Source organism: Idiotropiscis lumnitzeri, chromosome 6 (genome assembly GCF_059441095.1).
Source record: "Idiotropiscis lumnitzeri isolate Australia: NSW breed Sydney's pygmy pipehorse chromosome 6, RoL_Ilum_1.0, whole genome shotgun sequence".
In the NCBI taxonomy this organism is placed as follows: Eukaryota; Metazoa; Chordata; class Actinopteri; order Syngnathiformes; family Syngnathidae; genus Idiotropiscis; species Idiotropiscis lumnitzeri.
The window spans coordinates 8,902,920-8,921,586 of NC_142396.1; the positions used below are offsets into that span (position 1 = coordinate 8,902,920).

The 18,667-nt window shown below is 43.6% G+C and overlaps 1 protein-coding gene across 2 annotated transcripts in view; it reads left to right on the top strand.

Moving 5' to 3' along the window:
• The window catches only part of dennd4a (DENN/MADD domain containing 4A), a 22,825-nt gene continuing 4,158 nt past the window's right edge, over nucleotides 1-18,667 (top strand). The window contains exons 1-26 of one of the 2 annotated variants that reach the window (XM_088298572.1): nucleotides 1-220; nucleotides 4,468-4,799; nucleotides 5,398-5,644; nucleotides 5,740-5,809; nucleotides 5,906-6,075; nucleotides 7,169-7,407; nucleotides 7,483-7,549; nucleotides 7,639-7,697; nucleotides 7,765-7,909; nucleotides 8,092-8,267; nucleotides 8,546-8,646; nucleotides 9,333-9,551; nucleotides 9,928-10,073; nucleotides 10,308-10,325; nucleotides 11,454-11,587; nucleotides 12,435-12,567; nucleotides 12,631-12,837; nucleotides 12,950-13,078; nucleotides 13,162-13,306; nucleotides 14,622-14,744; nucleotides 14,944-15,048; nucleotides 16,122-16,873; nucleotides 16,953-17,166; nucleotides 17,731-17,822; nucleotides 17,913-18,088; nucleotides 18,173-18,503. In XM_088298572.1, coding sequence (XP_088154698.1) covers nucleotides 4,489-4,799; nucleotides 5,398-5,644; nucleotides 5,740-5,809; nucleotides 5,906-6,075; nucleotides 7,169-7,407; nucleotides 7,483-7,549; nucleotides 7,639-7,697; nucleotides 7,765-7,909; nucleotides 8,092-8,267; nucleotides 8,546-8,646; nucleotides 9,333-9,551; nucleotides 9,928-10,073; nucleotides 10,308-10,325; nucleotides 11,454-11,587; nucleotides 12,435-12,567; nucleotides 12,631-12,837; nucleotides 12,950-13,078; nucleotides 13,162-13,306; nucleotides 14,622-14,744; nucleotides 14,944-15,048; nucleotides 16,122-16,873; nucleotides 16,953-17,166; nucleotides 17,731-17,822; nucleotides 17,913-18,088; nucleotides 18,173-18,503 — 4,509 coding nt within the window. In that variant the 5' untranslated portion in view covers nucleotides 1-220; nucleotides 4,468-4,488. The remainder of the gene's footprint in view (nucleotides 221-4,467; nucleotides 4,800-5,397; nucleotides 5,645-5,739; nucleotides 5,810-5,905; nucleotides 6,076-7,168; nucleotides 7,408-7,482; nucleotides 7,550-7,638; nucleotides 7,698-7,764; nucleotides 7,910-8,091; nucleotides 8,268-8,545; nucleotides 8,647-9,332; nucleotides 9,552-9,927; nucleotides 10,074-10,307; nucleotides 10,326-11,453; nucleotides 11,588-12,434; nucleotides 12,568-12,630; nucleotides 12,838-12,949; nucleotides 13,079-13,161; nucleotides 13,307-14,621; nucleotides 14,745-14,943; nucleotides 15,049-16,121; nucleotides 16,874-16,952; nucleotides 17,167-17,730; nucleotides 17,823-17,912; nucleotides 18,089-18,172; nucleotides 18,504-18,667) is intronic. The other variant, XM_088298573.1, reaches the window with a different exon arrangement.

The window sequence follows — 18,667 nt, forward strand, 5'->3', positions numbered from 1 at the left end:
CTTAGGTCTGGATAAAGCGCCGCTCAGGAATACGTACGCGGAGAGAAGGCGACCATCTACCCACTTTGAAATATTGAACATTTTTTCATAATTTCTCCTCTCACGTTTGGGCATTTGGTGAAAGGACGCGCGGAATAAAGAAGAGAGCATCAATTTGGCGTCGACTGACATCAAGCTGAACGATTTCTCGTCACGTTAACGCGCCCGCTCGTTTTGAGACGTAAGTACAGTGCGAACATCATACGTTTTAAATGCAACCAACACGACACGGTTCTGTTTTGACGGTGATGTTTGTCATATTTTTCGGATTCTTGGGGTTGTTAGCGCTTTTTGACGCGTGCGTAACAATGCTTCTTGAAAGAAAAACGTTGGATTCGAAGACGTTAATAGACGGTTCCGACGATGTTCACTAACGTCTGTGTGACTGCCCTGTTGTGCACACACACCAGTATTAACGGCGTGTTGTTGTTCACTTGTCGAGCACCCTTTGGTCCTGATGGAGGCATAGCAGGGCTCGTTCCATCTCATCCACTGTAGAGATGCTGCCTAAAATGGACTCTTGCGTGTGGAAACCAGCCCTGTACACTGTTCTGTTTTCTCCCTTGTGTGAGGTTTGACTCCAAGTCATTTCATCTACTATTCTCCGTTTAGAGCTGTTTTATGACTGTATTAAGTAAGCGTCAGACAGTAATGATGATGATGACGGTAAGCGTGGGTGGTTTAAAAAGATCCCCAGTAGTGAAATGTGATGTTTGGACCCCCTCCTCCTCTGTGTCTCCTCCCTTACTGCCAACAGGCCCTTTAATACCAAGCAGTCCTCCTAACAACATCACAACAACGCTGGGATGCTGAGAGTGAAGGGCTTTTGAATGCCACAATGAGACAATATAAGCATATTTTTGGAGTTATGTTATGATTAGTTAGGCAATGCTGGCTGTGTTTACACTCGCAGGAGATAACTATGGCTTTTTTTTTTATAGATAGATATATATGGAATAGATTTAGTGCTAAGTAGCTTTGTTACCACAGAGAATTGATCTGCACAGACACAATTTTCCTTACTTTTTGTGCTTTTCTTAGACAGATCAATCGATATAGTAGTTACTGAAGAAACATATTTCGTTCATCTGCATGGGAAATTCACTGTTCCTGTCTTCACAATGAAAAAAACAACAAAGCAAAACAGACACATCTTATTACAATTATTAAAGATGAGGAAAATATAAAATATTATACTATTAAACTAATTTCCGTAGACAGCGAACGTGTTCTTGGGCGTAATAATTAGCACATTTTGATTTGCATGCCGGTGCAAGCCTCCTTCCCATCCATCTATTATCTGAACTGCTTCTCCTCTCGAGGGTCGCGGGGGTGCTGGAGCCTATCCAACCTGTCTTCGGGCAGTAGGCGGGGTACACCCTGCACTGGTCGCCAGCCAATGGCAGGGCACACTAACACAAACAACCCTCCGCGCTCACAATCTCACCTAGGGGCAATTCTGAGTGTCCAATCAAGCTGCCATGCATGTTTTTGGAATGTGAAGCATCTTTGAGAATTTGGCACACCATTCTGGGAGTTCTGGCTGACGAGGACTTTTTTTTGTTTTATTTGGTGGACAAAAGTTAGACTGAACAAGCTGACCTACCTGCAGTTCAGTTCCTTATAAACATACTCTTATCTCCTTCATGTTTGCCAGAGAGTCAGCTTATGCTTCCATGTGCCTCTTTCACACTGAATTTAAAGGGAATCAGATGAGTCACTTCCATTGGCTGAGAAACAAGTTCACTGTGTTCACTCCCACTATGGTGCAAACGCCCGTTTGTAACTGCGCGTGACTACGAAAATTAATACCAAAAGATAACTCCACCCATGCACACAGTTAGACTATGCTTTGTTCTAAACGGTGATCAGAAAACCGAAAATAAAGTACTGAATAAATCAAATCATCCCTTTTCTGTAGTAGGTGGTTGGCTGCTACAAAATAATTTAGAACATTTTCTACACAAAAGTGATAATTGAGGCCCTAGAATGTGAGTTGTTATACCATGCAACCATCGTACCACATGTACTTTATGTTGTGAGTTTTGGTTCCCTTTGTTGATTGAGTTGAACTTTTGGGAACAGGATGTCCCAAGTGGTATTGCTAACTATGATGTTTGGACATGACTCATTGTCAACAACAATAACGGATGTGATTAAGGAAGTTGGCTTGTTTAAGGAAATCCGCTCCATTGCAAGAAAATTGCTGAATGGAAATTGAGGACTGAGGTTGCTCCAGCGATGCATGGACATCATTACCAGTTAGAATAAAATACCTAAACACTAGTTTACGTTCTCATTAAAAATGTATGCTCCTTTCCCTGGTTACTTTCATTCAATAAGAAGAAAACATTTGTGATAAATTACATACATTTGCTGAATTGATATTGGATCATGTCATTAGGCTATGTTAGGCTTGGTTTTTCTCATCATAGATGTTGGTATCGCCAACCATACGGTCCATGTCATTTTATATTTGTTGACCAGATGGACGCTCAGAAGGACGCCATGCCAGTTGGAACTGGATCGATAAAATGTACATGTTATGTAATCTGTGTAATTAGTTGTGTGGCTACAATAGTCATTCAGAGGACATGCTTGATTCAACGCAGGTCGTGTGTAGCAGGGAAGAGTGAGCGTTGGAAGTCAAGTGGACTTCTTAGACATCATCAGTTCTACTTAAACACCATCTGTGCGAGGCATGCTGTTGGTTTCGTGAGGCATTAAGATGCAGCAACCTCCTGAGTTCATTTATTTCTGGCTACCTTCTTCACACATTTCCCCTGAGGCTGTCACTCGCTCATCATCTGCTCTTCTAATGCTTCTAAATCAAGTTTTTTCAAGTCTTTGATTTCATCCTGCTGTGTTAACGCATGTGGTTGGCGAGTGGTTAGCAGAATGTCGGGGTTTAAAACAGCTGCGGGCTTCCTGTTCGGAATTTGCACGTTTTCACCGCATACTCTGGCTTTCTTCCACATTCCAAAAGCGTTCATGTTAGATTCATTGAAGACACTAAATTGTCCTTTGGTGCAAAATGGTTGTTTGTCTTGCTCTGTGATTGGCTGGAAACCAGTCCAAGTATATACAAGGACAAGACCAATACGAAATGAATGGAAGGATGATTACCACATTGAAGCCAAACTTATTATTATTTTTTTTAACATCACAAAGCATAGATGGTTTTATTTTCTCAAGGTGCACAAAAACACTGAGCAAAATGCAAATGTACTCAGAGTGGCATGGCGCTGTTAATTCTTTCTTGCTGAGTCATTATAGGTCCCGCTGAGACTCAATTCTGTGGAGAACAAATGAGCCACCTGCAATAACAGAGAACATTTTAACATTATGTCATAAGTACTGTTTTAAATTTGCCAGATGTTGGCGCATACAATTTGTGTCGATCGGTCCAGCATTTCCCAAAATGTTTTTACATCAGAAAAGTCACACGGCACGCCACCAATCAAAAATGATTGTAATACAATGAAGGCCTACCTTTTGCCATCAGGTGCAACAACATTGAATTGTTCTGTCTGTCACTGCCAATTCAAAGAAATGTGATTATTTCTCGCGGCACAACTGATCTGATGATCTCTCATGGCGGTTGGGAATCATTCAACTAGCACTCAGAATAATTGTTTCGACTTGCATCAATTGTATGTTGATTGTTATGTTGAGCATGACATCTTGAAGCAAAGAAGTGGTTGTTTATTGAGTATCAAAAAATGTTTAGTCGTTGAGCTACGTCCACGCTTGATAAGCTTTAAAGTGTAAAGGAAGCATGGCCTGACGCTCACACAAGCAGTTTGGGTGCTATCAGTTCATCAGTCCACTAGTGAGGGTGATGAGCGTGCCGAGAGAAATAAAACAGGCACTTAGCGCTGCAGGCTGCCAGAGCTTCATGCTTTCATGCTTTGTGATAACCTAACAGGCTCCCTTTCTTTCACACAACACGCTCGACTGTGTCCAAATGTTCCCTCCTTTAAAGCTCCCCAAAATTTAGTGTACTTGCTTATCTCCCTGAAGTTATGTTGCGCTGCCTGGTCCATTTAGTATTCTGTACAAAGGCACATGTTTTGCATTACATAATCAGTCACGGCACAGAGTAAGGTCACCACTCTCAAGGTTTTCCCATATTTCTGGGTGAAATATTGAGAGATTTTGCAGACAAGATTGAAAGTGTTTCCAGATGCTCATTATAGTCGTGATTCCCCCCCCAAGTAAGGTATGAATTTGTTATATAGGTTACGTCTGTTTTGCATTTCTCATACTGCCGCAGCAACCATGTTTAATGCATCCATTGAACTTCCCATATTATGCTCAGCGACACATTGAAATGTGATTTAACTTTCCTCATGCTTTTATGTTGCGCTCAGCCAAGTGATTAAAATTCATAGAGGCTCTCTTCCTTCCCTCTCCTCTGCATTCCAGCCTTCACTTTGGGAATGGGAAATGATGGAGGATAAAGCCCCTCGTGTCGCCGACTACTTCGTGGTTGCAGGCCTCACTGACTCGTCCAAGCTTTTGGAGGAGGAGCTGCACTTTGATGATACCACACCGAAATCTGTCAAGCCCAACGCGCCCATCACAGATGTAGCCGTAGTGATCCGCTCCCTGGGCGAAGAGGTACCCCCTGGCTTCACCTGTGTCGAAAGCACCCCCTCGGGCCTGTCTGCGGAGCTCAATGGAGCCAGCCTCAGGGGACCGCAGATTTTCCTGTGCTTCAAGCGAGGCAGAGATAAGCCTCCGCTGACAGATCTTGGGTAAGCACTAATCCTCAGTCACTGACCCTTTACCCACCAGCGTCACTAATCACTTCTCTCCCTTGGGTCACATTAATCTGCTCTTAGACACATCTGAAATGCGCCACATGGACAAATACGTATCGATAGCTTGACATTGCACCTACTGGAAGTGAAATGGAGGAAAATATCGGTTTCTATTTTTGTGACCGGTGCAAGTCTCGTGCGGCCACCCGCATAAATATGCGTAGAAGCAGGTTAGACTCGCTGATGGAAAGTTAGCAGATGCAAACTGGCATTTTAAAAAAGGGCGGCTTGCGCCGCTGTGCCCGTGACCACACTTGACTTCATTCGCCACCAATCAAGTGTCCAAAATATAATAAATTAAAATAAATTAAAAATGACATGGATGATTGGTGTGAAAGGGCCTTTTGATGGAATGAGAATTCACGATTAATTTAATAGTCACGATTTAAGGAACAGGCTAGCCCAACCCCTGATTTAAGGGGATTGTCCCAATGCTTTGTCTTATAGAGTGGAAACAATAAAGGCTACCGCATATAAAGAAGGCGCTACAGTTTTGTGAATTGGCTACACACCAACTGTAATTCGTTTTCAGGGTTTTGTACGAGTGGAAAGAAAAGCTGAAACCTGGATGTCACATCGTCCAGACCACACCCTCAGGTCGCCCGGCCAACATCAGCAGCTCGTCATCTCAACGCATCTACATCACCTACCGCCGCGCTCCGAAGAGCCAGCCACACACCTCGCTGGCCGTCACTGATGTCTGCATCCTCGTGCCCGGCAAGGGGGAGACGCCCCCTCACACCTTCTGCAAGGTGGAGAAGAACCTCAACAGCAGCATGGTGGGGAGAGAAGTCTTGCATATTGGTTCCAACAAAAAAATGTAAAAAATGCAAATCACAATTTTATTGACCACTGGTGCCTCGTCATCTTCTAGTGGGGATCATCTGTCTACTTGTGTTACAAGAAGTCTCTGGCAAAAGCAAACACTATTGCATGTAAAGCAGGTACTCAAACCATCTTTCTATGAAAATGTGCAATCTTAATAAGTTCAAATACAAATGTAGTAATGTCCTAAATGTTAATGTATGTATTTGTTCCAGGTCTGCTGTGCAGGTACCCTGAGGAGGACTACGAGTCGTTTCCATTGCCCGAGTCAGTGCCTATGTTCTGTCTGCCAATGGGGGCAACAATTGAGTGCTGGCCTACACACACCAAACACGCCCTTCCCGTTTTTTCCACATTTGTCCTCACCGGAGCTTCAGGAGAGAAGGTAAAGCATTACATCATTTGACTTTAAAGCGGGCATGAGAATTTGACTTCAGCAACAGATATTTGAACACAAATTGTGCATCAAACTATTTAAAAGGGAGGATAATAATACTCACATGGATGCTTTCACTATATTCTCTTTGAAAAAGGGCTAATATCACGGTAGTTTACTGCGACATTTTCAGGAGTTATGAAAGTCCTCTTCGTTGGGTCCCTGGAGTGTCTGCCCACTCAAGTTTGAAATTAAACAACCATGTAAAGCTTTTATCTGCCTATTTCTTACAGTGTGCGTATTCTCAATTTCCGCACCCATTGTTACATATCAGTGTGGCTAATTTACATATCACCAGGCCAACACAAACGGTCTCCACCAATGACTTGGCAGGTAGCCAACAAATTCGACTCAAAGCAAAAGAGAAGAGCAGTTCTGTTGGATGCACAGATTAGCAATAGCTGGTTCATTTGCAAATGACAGTGCTGAAAAATATAATCGGCCTAGTCTGTCATTCTTGAACGTGGGTGTATTTTAATGTCACAGATATTTGATATGTGGGAACTGTTTTAAATCGTGAGAAACTGCACAATGTCTTCATCACACATTCAACACTGTAGTATCCCACAGGGATGACTTTGTTCATGAACTATAGTACAATTTCCAAGAATAACACACTATCCTGACAATGTCTCCAAAAACTCTTGCCTGGATTCCAAATTCCAGGGGCTTTGTTTGGAATACTAAAAGACTGTTTTGACTTTGAGAGCAATGCGGCATAAAAGGAAAATTTGCAGCTCATCTTGTGAATAATGGATAGCTCATTGCTAAACGCCTCAATGCTCACTGCTCGTCTGGTAGCTTCTTTCTGCACACTGCACGGCCCCGCAGGTACTTCATGCCTGGAATAATTCCTCATTTATTTGTAAGGAAGAACAAAGGACCTGGTGTCATAGCATTAGTTTGAAGTGATTCTTTAAAAGCTTGTTGTTGTGCTGTTGACATACTTGCGTAATGTTTGCGTAAGTGCTAACATTAGTTTTGTGCCTTTGTGATGTTTGAGAAAGAATCAGGGCTGTATCACGATGACTTGATTTTGCAGGTGTACGGAGCAGCGATCCAGTTCTATGAGCCGTACTCGGAGGAGAAGCTGTCCGAGCGTCAACTGTCACAGCTCGGCTTGCTCAGCTCTGATCTGGGGCCCGGCGGGACCAGGAGTGTTTACAGCAACAAGAGCATCTGTCTCCTCTCCCACTGGCCCTTCTTCCAGTCCTTCAGGAGCTTCCTCACTTTTCTCTATCGCTACTCCATCTCGGGACCACACGCACTGCCCATTGAAAAGTTAGCCACATTTGCACATTTATTGATCGCGTTAGAAAATTGATTATTGATTCTAATTCTGATTTGTGTGCATAGGCACATCTCCCACTTCATGCAAAATGTGCCATTCCCGTCTACCCAGAGGCCACGCATCCTTGTACAGGTATAAGTGTGAACGTATAAAATGTTTCAATTGAATTTCTAGATGATCTTCTTGTATGCTCACTGTTCGTGCACTCTTGTTTTCTAAAGCTCTCTCCACATGACAGCCTGATACTGAGCCAGCCTGTGTCCTCGCCACTGCCTCTCAGGTGAGCCAGATAGCAATAATGACAACCTACCATACCGTATGCGCCACTAATTTGTTTTTTCCTAAAGCGGTGGAAGCCTCTCCACACTGCTACTGAATCTGGGCCCGAAAAATGCTGCCACACTGCTGGTTTTGGCTGTCACCGAGCACAAGATCCTGGTTCACTCCCTAAGGCCTGCCGTACTCACCAGTGTTACAGAGGCGCTTGTGTCTGTAAGGCTTTGGCTTTTTTCCTACCATACATAAAGAAACTGTCACAGCTAAGCCTATCTCTCAAAAAGCAACCCTTTGCGACTGATTCATTAATGTTTTTAAATATTTGATGTAAATGATTTGACTTGTAAGAGGTTCTGAATTAATATTCACATTTGACAGACTTTTACCCTTCCTTTCAGATGATATTTCCCTTCCATTGGCCATGCCCGTACATCCCTCTGTGCCCACTGGCACTGGCGGGTGTACTCAGTGCCCCTTGTCCCTTCATTGTGGGTGTGGATTCCCGATACTTTGACCTGTATGTGCCCCCGGCTGACATCAGCTGTGTAGATTTGGATACCAACACCATTTCACAGTGAGTGATTGCAACCTGACGTAACATTTGAGAATGGCATTTCTAGTTTTTATGATGAAAGTTTCACTCCAAGGTTATCAGAGAAAGCCTCTCTTATGTAATAGCTGGAATGTGATATATCCTGACGCTAAATCACCTTGATGTACCGCTGATTTTCAAAAGTTGTCTCATTGGGAGATTAAATTGTCAGCCCTGATAGGAGAGTGTCTGCCTCCCTCTTGAGTTCTTTTGGCAACTTGTCCTCCCCGTGTAATGGAATCCATGTTGTGTGCCTACAGAAAAGAAGACAAGAAAGCTTTAACGTGGAAAATTTTGCCCGGTAGAGCCTGCAAACATCTTTTGAATTCCTTGAATAAACTCCATCAGCAGCTCACGGAGGGTGAGTCAAGGCCAATATCTGGTTTCATGAATAATTTAGCTGTTGAGTCAGCTTGTACAGTGAATTTTACAGGAAGTCACCCAATACTGTAATCCAAAATAGTGGGTAATTTAGGAGCCTCCTTTGAGAAAAAAGGTGCTCGCTCCTGTTCGCGCTGCCCAATTAATCACATTCAGAAATTCCCAAACGTACCAGAGTGTCTTACTTAACTTTCCACGCGTCACATGGCTCTTTTGCAACGTCTGAAAAATTGGCTGTGAAAAAGAGAAATACCTTCTACTGCCCCTTTACGCACAGCTTGAAAGGTGTAAATACTGTGATTTCCATCACATTTGCACACTCCTAGTAAACCCGTGTGGTTGAATCCCCAAATAATGTTTTGATTTTGTAACCGATAAGTTGCAGTCAACAAAAAACGGGAACATTTATCCATTTTGAAGAAAAAGCCTTCACCGATTGACTAAGGTTTTTCTCAAATGTCTTTCCCAAACTAATTTTTTTCCTCAGATCTGTGAATGAAAACATCTGGCGAGTCCTATTATGTAAATTGTCGCTTTAAGAACTTAATCTCATCTGTAGTGCGCAAGTAAAAATAGAGTACTGTATTTCTTTACGCTTCTTTAAAAAGATTTGTTTTGTTGCAGAAATGACAAATTACATAACAAAATGTCCTGTTGTGCTGTCAGGTGGTTACTTAAGCCACGAAGACGTGCAGATGGAGCATGCAGCGGCCGACAGTGAGCTCAACGGCGGGAAGAGTCTCCAAACTCTGGAGCTGGAGATCCAGGAAGCCTTCCTGCGCTTCATGGCGGCCATCCTGCGAGGTTACCGCTCGTACTTGCAGCCCATAACGCAGGCCCCCTCTGAGAAGACCACTGATGTCGGCTCCCTTTTTGACATTCAAGGTTAGCTTCAAAATATATCTATCATCGATTGCATTTTCATTTGGCTTTGGCTTCAATGAATATACTCAATGTCAGGTACATAGTGTGACAATGAGATGTCTTAAGCAAACAGAGGAGCCGAGGGTTCGTTTCAATGCCGGTCCTGAAAAAAAAAGACATCTTATCAACATGACGAATGAGGGGCTGCTTGAATAAATTTCAAATTGGCTGGCAACCAGTTCAGGGTGTCCCCCGCCTACTGCCCGAAGATAGCTGGGATAGGCTCCATCACCCCCCGCGACCCTAGTGAGGAGAAGCGGTACAGATGATGGATGGATGGATGTAATGTTTGTCCTTACATAATAGCCTTGTGGGTTGTTTTTTGTTTTCTTTTTAGGCTTCTTGAAAAGTAGAGACCGCTCCCATCAGAGGTTCTACTCACTCATGACCAAGACCCAAATGTTCAGCCGCTTCATTGAGGAATGCTCCTTTGTCAGTGACAAAGATGCAAGTCTGGCTTTCTTCGACGAGTGTGCTGATAAGGTGACCGTCGCAACTAATCTTCTTAATCTAAAAAATAATTAATCATTTGGATGTGACGGAACAAATAGCCCTGTATTATTAATACATCATCTGGCGCACACCCATATGATCAGTTCGTTTCTTTGCTTGATGTTCTTATTCCTCTATCTGTACTTGTTGTGTAACATTATTTTCTTCTTTGTTTTTTTTTCCTCCTCTCCGCTGCTTTGTCATTGTCGTCACTGCCCCTGGTAGCTCTCTACTGTTACCAAGGTAAACACGCCACAGCTTTTGTTGGTGTTGTCAAAACATGAGAGTTAAAGCTGTACCGCACTAATAGCTTCATGTGTGGTCTCCTCTGTTGACCTTAATTGTGGTTTGTTTGTGTGTATGTGTGTGGGTGTCTGCATCCAGAGTGCAAGATAGGATTGTGCATTAGCTGCTTGTTTGTGTCAGCAATCAGCGTTATTGACCGAGCACCATTAGAGTCAAGCGGTTGAGACCATGCCGAGACATGACATAAGTGATTGGCACTAAAATCCTTAACGAGTCACTTTTCAAGGATGATGCAGAAGAATGTATCAATTTTTAAGTCGTGGGATGTTTAATCATGGATGACAATCATCAACCACTCTGATAAACCTTTCTCTTTAAAGTTGCATGGTGCATAAATGCAGTCATCTTTATAAAAAAAAACGATTATTTATTGTCAACAAATTATCTCATACATTGTATCGTGAATACTAAAGACTTGACATAACTTTGTCTGCCCATGTTTTGAAATGAAAAAACAAAACATCCTCCTTTCTTGGGTGAAGAAACTGATTGCGCATGCAAACTTTTGCAATCAGGAAGTCACACGTGTGTCCTGCGTGGGCCACTATGAACGATTACTGCGGTTAGTACTGAAAAGTGGAAGCATTGATTCATTCATCGTGAACTGCCTCTTGCTGAGGCTGACGACGCAAGTACGGTTGAGAAAGACCTCTCGGGTGTAAGAGGAAGGGCATGGAGCGGAAGAAACAAAAGAGCAGAATCGAAACAAGGCTGAGTGGGTCAAAGAAAGTCGCCATTATGAATCATCCGCTTGACCGAGTGGAAAAAAGCCTTAACACAGTACCGCCCTGGAGCTATTCAGCTGCCATAATATTCATGTTTTGGTGAAGCCCAAGTTCGGAGATTTGCTGCTGAGCCACCCAAATAAACAAAGTGGCTGCATTTTATGAACACCCATGCAGCGTAAAGACTGTCATTTCCTCGGACTATACAAAGGAAAATTGCAGACACACAAGCAGTGCGGCGTTCTTATCTAATCTTGAGTGCCCATACCATTGATGTCAAGAGCACAGTAAGTCCTCTGGGAGCACATGGGTCATGCTTTACATCTCTGTTGCAAAACAGATTGACAGTGAAAAGCCAGACGATGCCAGACTCATCGAACTGGATGAATCCCATCGCAGTGAGCACACCGTTTACATCAACCCGCCAGAGCTGCCTCTGCTGCCAGAAGGAGAGGAGCATCCTCTGTGCTACAGGTATCATTTTATATGCGATCAACAATGTTATCATTGTATCATTCACATGATTGCGCAGCGCAGAGACTTACAGAATCTCTAGCCACATGGATTCACAGATAGCACAAGGGTGGGCAAGCTTTTTGATTGGCGGGCCACAATGGGTTCTAAAATTTGACAGAGGGGCCAGACCAGGAACAGAGTGTTTTGGTGACCTCACCTCATCGGAGAAAAAAATAGACATTTAATTTTAAATGAAAGTGAACAAAAGCATTGAAAATAAAACATTAACAAGGTTTATTTATTTAATTTTTATCAAGTTCGGCGGGCCGGATTAAAACGTTTAACGGGCCGCATGTGGCCCCCGGGCCGTAGTTTGCCCACACCTGGTCTAGCATATAGGTTGCCTTCCTTATAAGCCCTGACCTTGAAGCCATTTTATCCAGTCACATTTAAAAAAGTTTCATCAATTGTTTGCACAAACAAACTAAAATAATCTGGATCCATACGTTTATTATAAATGGACGATGCATCAAATCTATTTAAAAATTCAGTTTAGTGCAGCCACTTGACAAAATGAAGTTGAGTAAATTCAATACATAATTCTTTTCAGTGCAGGTGTTCTTTTAAAAAAAAAAAGTGCAACATCAACAACAGCAGCTATATAATACAAATAGAGATCAGCTATCTAGTCTTTGTAGAATTTCAGAAATAACCTCTATTGTACAGTACTTTTATTGTCCTTATTTTGAGTAGGGAGTCAGTGCTCAAGCTTTTTCATTTGACAGGGCCCAAGTACGATATTGCGCTGCGTATTACACAGTCATAATGTGTCATATGTCTGATGCCATCCACTGTATTTCTCCAGCTACTCCGGGTTTCCAGTGCTAAACGCTGAACTTCTACAACCACTTGAGGGACCAAATCCTCCCTCAGCAGGCACAGCATCACGCCACTGCAGCCCAGCCAGTCCGACAGCCATCTTTCGACGCTCCAAACAGGTCCGTTACTTTTGCAGCCAAACACGAGAACAGAATTAAAAGCAAGTTGTTTTTCTATTGCAGGAGATCAAATCTGCTCAAAGGATGGCACGAACCTATTCGTCGATGCCTCAGATGTGGTCCAAGTGTCTGCTGCGTCACTGCTACGGGCTGTGGTTCATCTGCCTGCCTGCTTTCGTCGATACGTGTCCCTCCAAAGTGCGGGCACTGCGCACAGCATACGATGTGCTGAGGAGGATGCAGGACAAGAAGCTTCAGGCTCCTGATGAGGTAGCAAAGACCACACTATACTATTCTGATTACAGCGTTATGTTGGGTGTTCTAAAGGAGTGGGTTAAAAGTATGTATTCTGTTAAAAAGTGATTTTTTCTCTTCATCCAAGGTGTGTTATCGTGTATTGCTGCAACTGTGTGGTCAATACAGTCAGCCAGTTTTGGCAGTGAAGGTGCTGTTCGAGATGAAAAAGGCCGGAATTCAACCCAATGCCATCACCTATGGCTACTATAACAAGGTGCGTGCGTTTGAAAGATGGATCGATCACATCTTGCAAAATTTAGTTTTGGGCTAAAAGTGCTAATGACGTTGTTGCTGCAGGCGGTGTTGGAGAGCACGTGGCCGTCTACCACCAGAGGCGGCTTCTTTTTGTGGGGGAAGCTGAGAAATGTGGTCCTGGGTGTCGGCCAATTCAAGCAAGCAGGGAAGAAACAAACGCCAGCACACAGAGAAACCCAGTTGTCGGGTAGGATTTGGCTTTGGAAGACATAATGCGCACCTGCGCTCATTGTCAGAGATTTATTCATTTAATATGTTCTTTATTTTGGTTGCACTTTCAGTAGCGTAATTATGCACTGAATCATATTGCGATCGTGAAAAAAAAATGAAAATGGGAAATATTCCAGCTCTGCCTAGTTCTTGAAGATTGCAAATGTCAAATCCTCTTTAGTCCTGCTTTTTACGCCTATAAGAAGTGAGTTCTAGAACATAACTTACGTGATCGAGGCTGCACCATTCCATTCGATGACTCTTTTGAATGTCTTGTTGACACATCCCAGGCACAAAGCTTTCAATATGAAAAATTATTTTATTTACTTTCTGCAATATAGTTCTGCATTTCTCAATACCAACAATCTATGTAATAAGACTCCCACTCACTCGCAGGCAGCAGTGATAAATGATCCACTGATGTTGAAGTGCCTGACTCCCCATCATTCTTATTTCCGAATGAAAAAAAGAGCACGCTGAGCATGTGGGAGCGCTTTACTCTTCTGATCTTATAACTTGATTTAGCCCAATACATGCTGGTCCCAACCCACATGTCCATCTCTAATTCCCTCAATAGCCCAATGAGACATGCATTTTTGTAATCACACGTTGTGAGAGACCCAATAATAACAATCTACAGGCATTCAATCAGTCTCTGGTTCATGGTAGTACGAAGCGGTAAATCTTTTGCAGAACAACAATAACCTCTCCCACCACAACGCTTGTAATGTTGAATTGTTTGGAGAGAGTTGGTGATTTATGTCAAGACTTGTTTTTATGGGCAGTAATTTGCGGTCTGGTTCAATAAAACTTTACATCGCAGGCGTAGTGCTAAATCCCCAATTCAACTGAATGGGATGGTCTCATCTTTGGAACACTCGTCTCAAACCGAATCAAATGAAATATATAAAAGAATTTGAGAATGGGGCCTTTTCCCTAATATGGAGTATGGTTCGTCACTAGGGCAAAAAAATGCAACCCTTAATTCACCCTCAAGTGAATCAAAGAGTTCAAGAATTTATGAGTCAATCCAAAATAAAATGGACATTTCGCCATTGAGGAATTGTGTGTTTGATTCTGCGCTTTTTCCTAAAAGAGATAAAAGACAACATTAAAAACAGACCTCATGCATTATCTTTTGTCGAATACATTCAGACCACTAGGTTCTTTTAGTTCTGGGTTAATGGACTGGATTCAGAGATTGATTTTGCCCAAGAGCTCTTCATTTATTGCATTTGAAGCGATGAGCACCAAGTGACTCGTGGCTTTTTTTGTCTGTTACCTCCCTCCAGACGGCAGTGATCTCGACACAGTCAGTCATGGCAGTTTGGACAGCGCAAATGACTCTGCCGAGCGCACGTCCATCGATACTGACTTCAACAAGATAGACTCCAGCGATGATGGATTTAGCACTGGTAGGCAGACCCACTTGTCTTTTACCTGCGTGTTCTCACTGGATTGCTTTTCTAAATTCTTTGTGGAGTGTTTCCTGCTGCTTACTTCAAAACGAGACAGATGAAAAAAGACTTAAATCGCTCAGGAGAATAGAGGCAGCAACACAAGCCTGTGCCAAAAAACAACTAAAAAAAATTAAGCCTCTAAACTCAATTTCAGGTGGCCAATCAGACCAAGGCTATGATTCCTTATCCAAAGAAGAGATGTGCTGCAGAGAGGCTGAAAACATTCCACTGCTGGAGGACAAAGGAACAAAACTGCACAGTGAGTTATTGATGAACCGTTATCTTTTTTTATTTATTTTTTTTCATCTCACACTCACTGACCACTACAACTGAGTTTTCACTAAGAGACAGCATGTAAAACAAATGTTCCAATGTGGGTGTACTTCTTTATTGAAAACCACACTGTGTTGACAGATGAGTGTTGTCTTATGTAACTAGATCATTGTTTGTGATTGGATTTGTCTTGCATCACTGCTACAAACAACATTAGGGGGGGTCAGCTCCACTCTGGCATGAATGATGTGCGTCGCCATACTGAGATTCATGCATTCATACAAAAAGTGCTTATAACATTTTATTCTTCCACTCATTTAATCATTTCAATCACTATAATTATGTTGTTAAGCTATACAGTGAGTGCCATTTGTGGTGTTTTACATACTTGTAACACTCATCTTGTAAAACTTACCAAGTTCAAACGTATTAGTCAAGCGTTAGCTATTTGATTGTTGTAGGTGGGTCCATTATCTTACGCTGTGAATCAGGGAGGAATTAGGTATCAAATTCAAATCAAAAACGCAATAATGAATTTTTCACGAAGGCTATAATTTTACATAGAGAATATATACATATAGTCTCTACAGAAGTTCAATGTTTGAAGGGGAAGCCAAAAATCCTTCCATGTTTTATGCGCCCAAACTAGTCTAAAAACATGAACATGAATTAAACTCCACCCTTTTTATCCATCTCAGAGGGTGGCCATTTTGTTCCTTGCTGTCGACCAAAAATGTCACCACTGTGTAAGTGCTCCAGTGACGACCAATCGCGACTCACTCGTTCGCAAGCTGAGCCTTTAGGCACTTTCAGTCAACAGCAAGTAGCAAATTGGCCGTCCCCTGTGATGAATAAACAGGTGGATTTTTCGTATTGTTCATTTGCACCAAAACATTTCTATTTATTAAATCTGATGTTGTTTTATGGATGGATTTGTGTTTGCCAAAATATTAAATTGGAAGAGGACATTCAAAAAATAAATACAGATCAAATCTTTCCAGAATAATTGCTATATTGATGGGGAAAACAATGTAATTATAAACTAACTATGTGTTACAGGCAATGCCGTCAGCCTGGTTTCCAGTGCGTCTTTAAGCGACAACATGCTTTGTGGACCTCATACACATGCAGAGCGGCCAAAGTCTCTGGACTTGTCGGTTGGCTCGGGAGCTCCAAAGCTCACCATCCCTCATGTTAACTCCAACAAGCAGCACCACATTGCTGCCGACAAACTGAGTGGGCTGGAGGAGGAGAAGGCGGAGCCTGATGATGAACAGAACCCGACCTGCAGCGTTGGGACATCAAACCGATCTGATATTGAGGCAGGGTTCGATCCCTTGTCTCAGATGGCCACGGCGCAAAAGTGCGGCCAAAGCAACGTTAGCACGCCCACTGCCCGGCGTGAGCTGGCCGAGGAGATTGAAATGTACATGAACAATACAAACAGCCCGCTGAGGAGCTGCAGTCCCAACACGGACGTGCGCAAGCGAGCGAGCCCCTCCTCGCAGTCCACCCGACCTCCCACATTGCTACGCTCCAACACCCACCTCCTGTTACCCGTCAAATCTAGAGAGCGGCTCAGGACGTCGCCGTCGCTCCCTCTCGGCGTTTCAAACAAAGGCAGAGAGAGGCCTTCGTCCTTGGTGTTACCCTCGTCCCCGCCTCCTTCCGCCGCCTCCTTCTCCATGGATTCCCTCTTCAGCCCCAGCCTGGACAGCTTCAAGAGCAGCGTCCTCTTAGCGGGCAAGGGTGTCGCCGAGAAGGCTAGCCGCCTCTACTCCCGCCTGTCCTCTCAAACCTCATTAACACAGGTCAGCGCTGCCAAAATGAATGACTCATAACGATTGCTTTCAACCCTGACCACATGCTGTCTTTATATCACGCCGGCAGGAGTCAAACTGCGATCGTATCAGCGTGTCCTCGCTTACCTCGGGAGATGCAGACTGCTCCTCGCTTGTGGATGACTCTTGTCTCGACACGGACAGCTTTGTGTCGCCGCAGCACGGCGGCACCGCCCGACTCAGGAGGAGTCCCGTGGCGGGTCACACCCACCTGAACAGCCCCGGCTCACCCGACAGGGTCTTCCGACACAACTCATTCTCTGGTTTGTTTCACCTCCGTTCAGTCTGTTTCATTTCCTCAATATCAAGTCGTCTGATGCAAAAGATGTTAGTGACGCTTGACTGCAGCATTGTGCGTGCATGCTTGTCCACAGCACTCCAACTGACTCAATTTGGTAGTTTTGTGTTAAAAAGCGTCTGCTGCTGTGCTTTGGGAAATTAGGCCAGCAGGCGTGAAAGCAATGCGTAAGCGTGTGAGCTCTTGTACCAAACAGGCATATGCTCACGTTAGGTACACCTGCACAGAGATTGTTTTCCTATCTCACTCTCGCGGTGGCTGTGGATTTTGAGCAGATTAGTTTACTTTTACCCAAGGTTGGGTTAAGTACTTGGTCCCACCAGATTGAATTTGAGTGGGCTTGCTGTGTATTAAATTGTTAATAGAACATTTTTGTAAACATTGTTGGCAGCTGGATGACTTAGTGGAATTTCCTGGTCAAGTGATATTTTTTTTCTATAGGCTTTGTTGCATCAATTTCTTCTCCCAAAACAGTGATTTGGGATGTTACATTTTTTATCCTCCATCTAATTTGTGTATATATTTGCAGGTGGTTTGACAGTTCCTTCGAGAAGTCCTCACACTCCAGATTCCTCACCTGAAATAAACCGCTTTAGGCCTTCACCCACTTACACCATTGAGGTGAGTTCATTCATATACGTGTGTGTGTGTGTGTGTATATTCAGTCTTGCCAAGTTGTTTCATGCCCAGTCCTGATACGTTTGGATGCAGGTGATGATGTCCAGCTGCTCGCTTTGCAAGACCTGCGACTCTCTGGTTTACGACGAGGAGATCATGGCCGGCTGGACGGCTAACGACTCCAACCTCAACAGCACGTGTCCCTTCTGCGGCTCAGCCTTCCTTCCTTTCCTCAATGTGGAGGTTAAAGATCTGAGGCCTCCCTGCAGGCAAGTTAATTCAAACATGCGCACGCACACACTTCCTTCATCCATGTGGCCTTGTTTAATCTGATCCACCGTGTCTACTCTCAGATATCCCCAGGAGGCTGTTCTTGTTACCAAGGAGGACACATCTGTGTCACTCAAGCCTGAAGCCAAAATGTCAGAGACGGACTGCACTAGCCAAAGGAATGTTGGGACGTGTGAACCAGCGACGGTGCCGTATCTGAGCCCTCTAGTTCTTTGGAAGGAACTGGAGAGCCTCCTTGTGAATGAAGGCGAGCAAGCCATTTACTCCCCGGGGGTTGTGGACCAGCATCCCATTGTCTTCTGGAACCTGGTGTGGTTCTTTAGGAGGCTGGAGCTGCCCACTAATCTGCCAGCTCTGATCCTGGCCTCCCAACACTGTCGCCATGGTGATCAGGTCAATAAAAGTTTTTTTTTGTGGTTTACAATGAGAGTCAATTCTGATATCTGACAGAAAAAAAATTCCAGTAACTTTCACCAGCCGTACTAGTTTAACAAATATATAATGGACAATCTTTTTTGGTCCCTTAACACATGCAACAGCAAAGATATCAATTACAG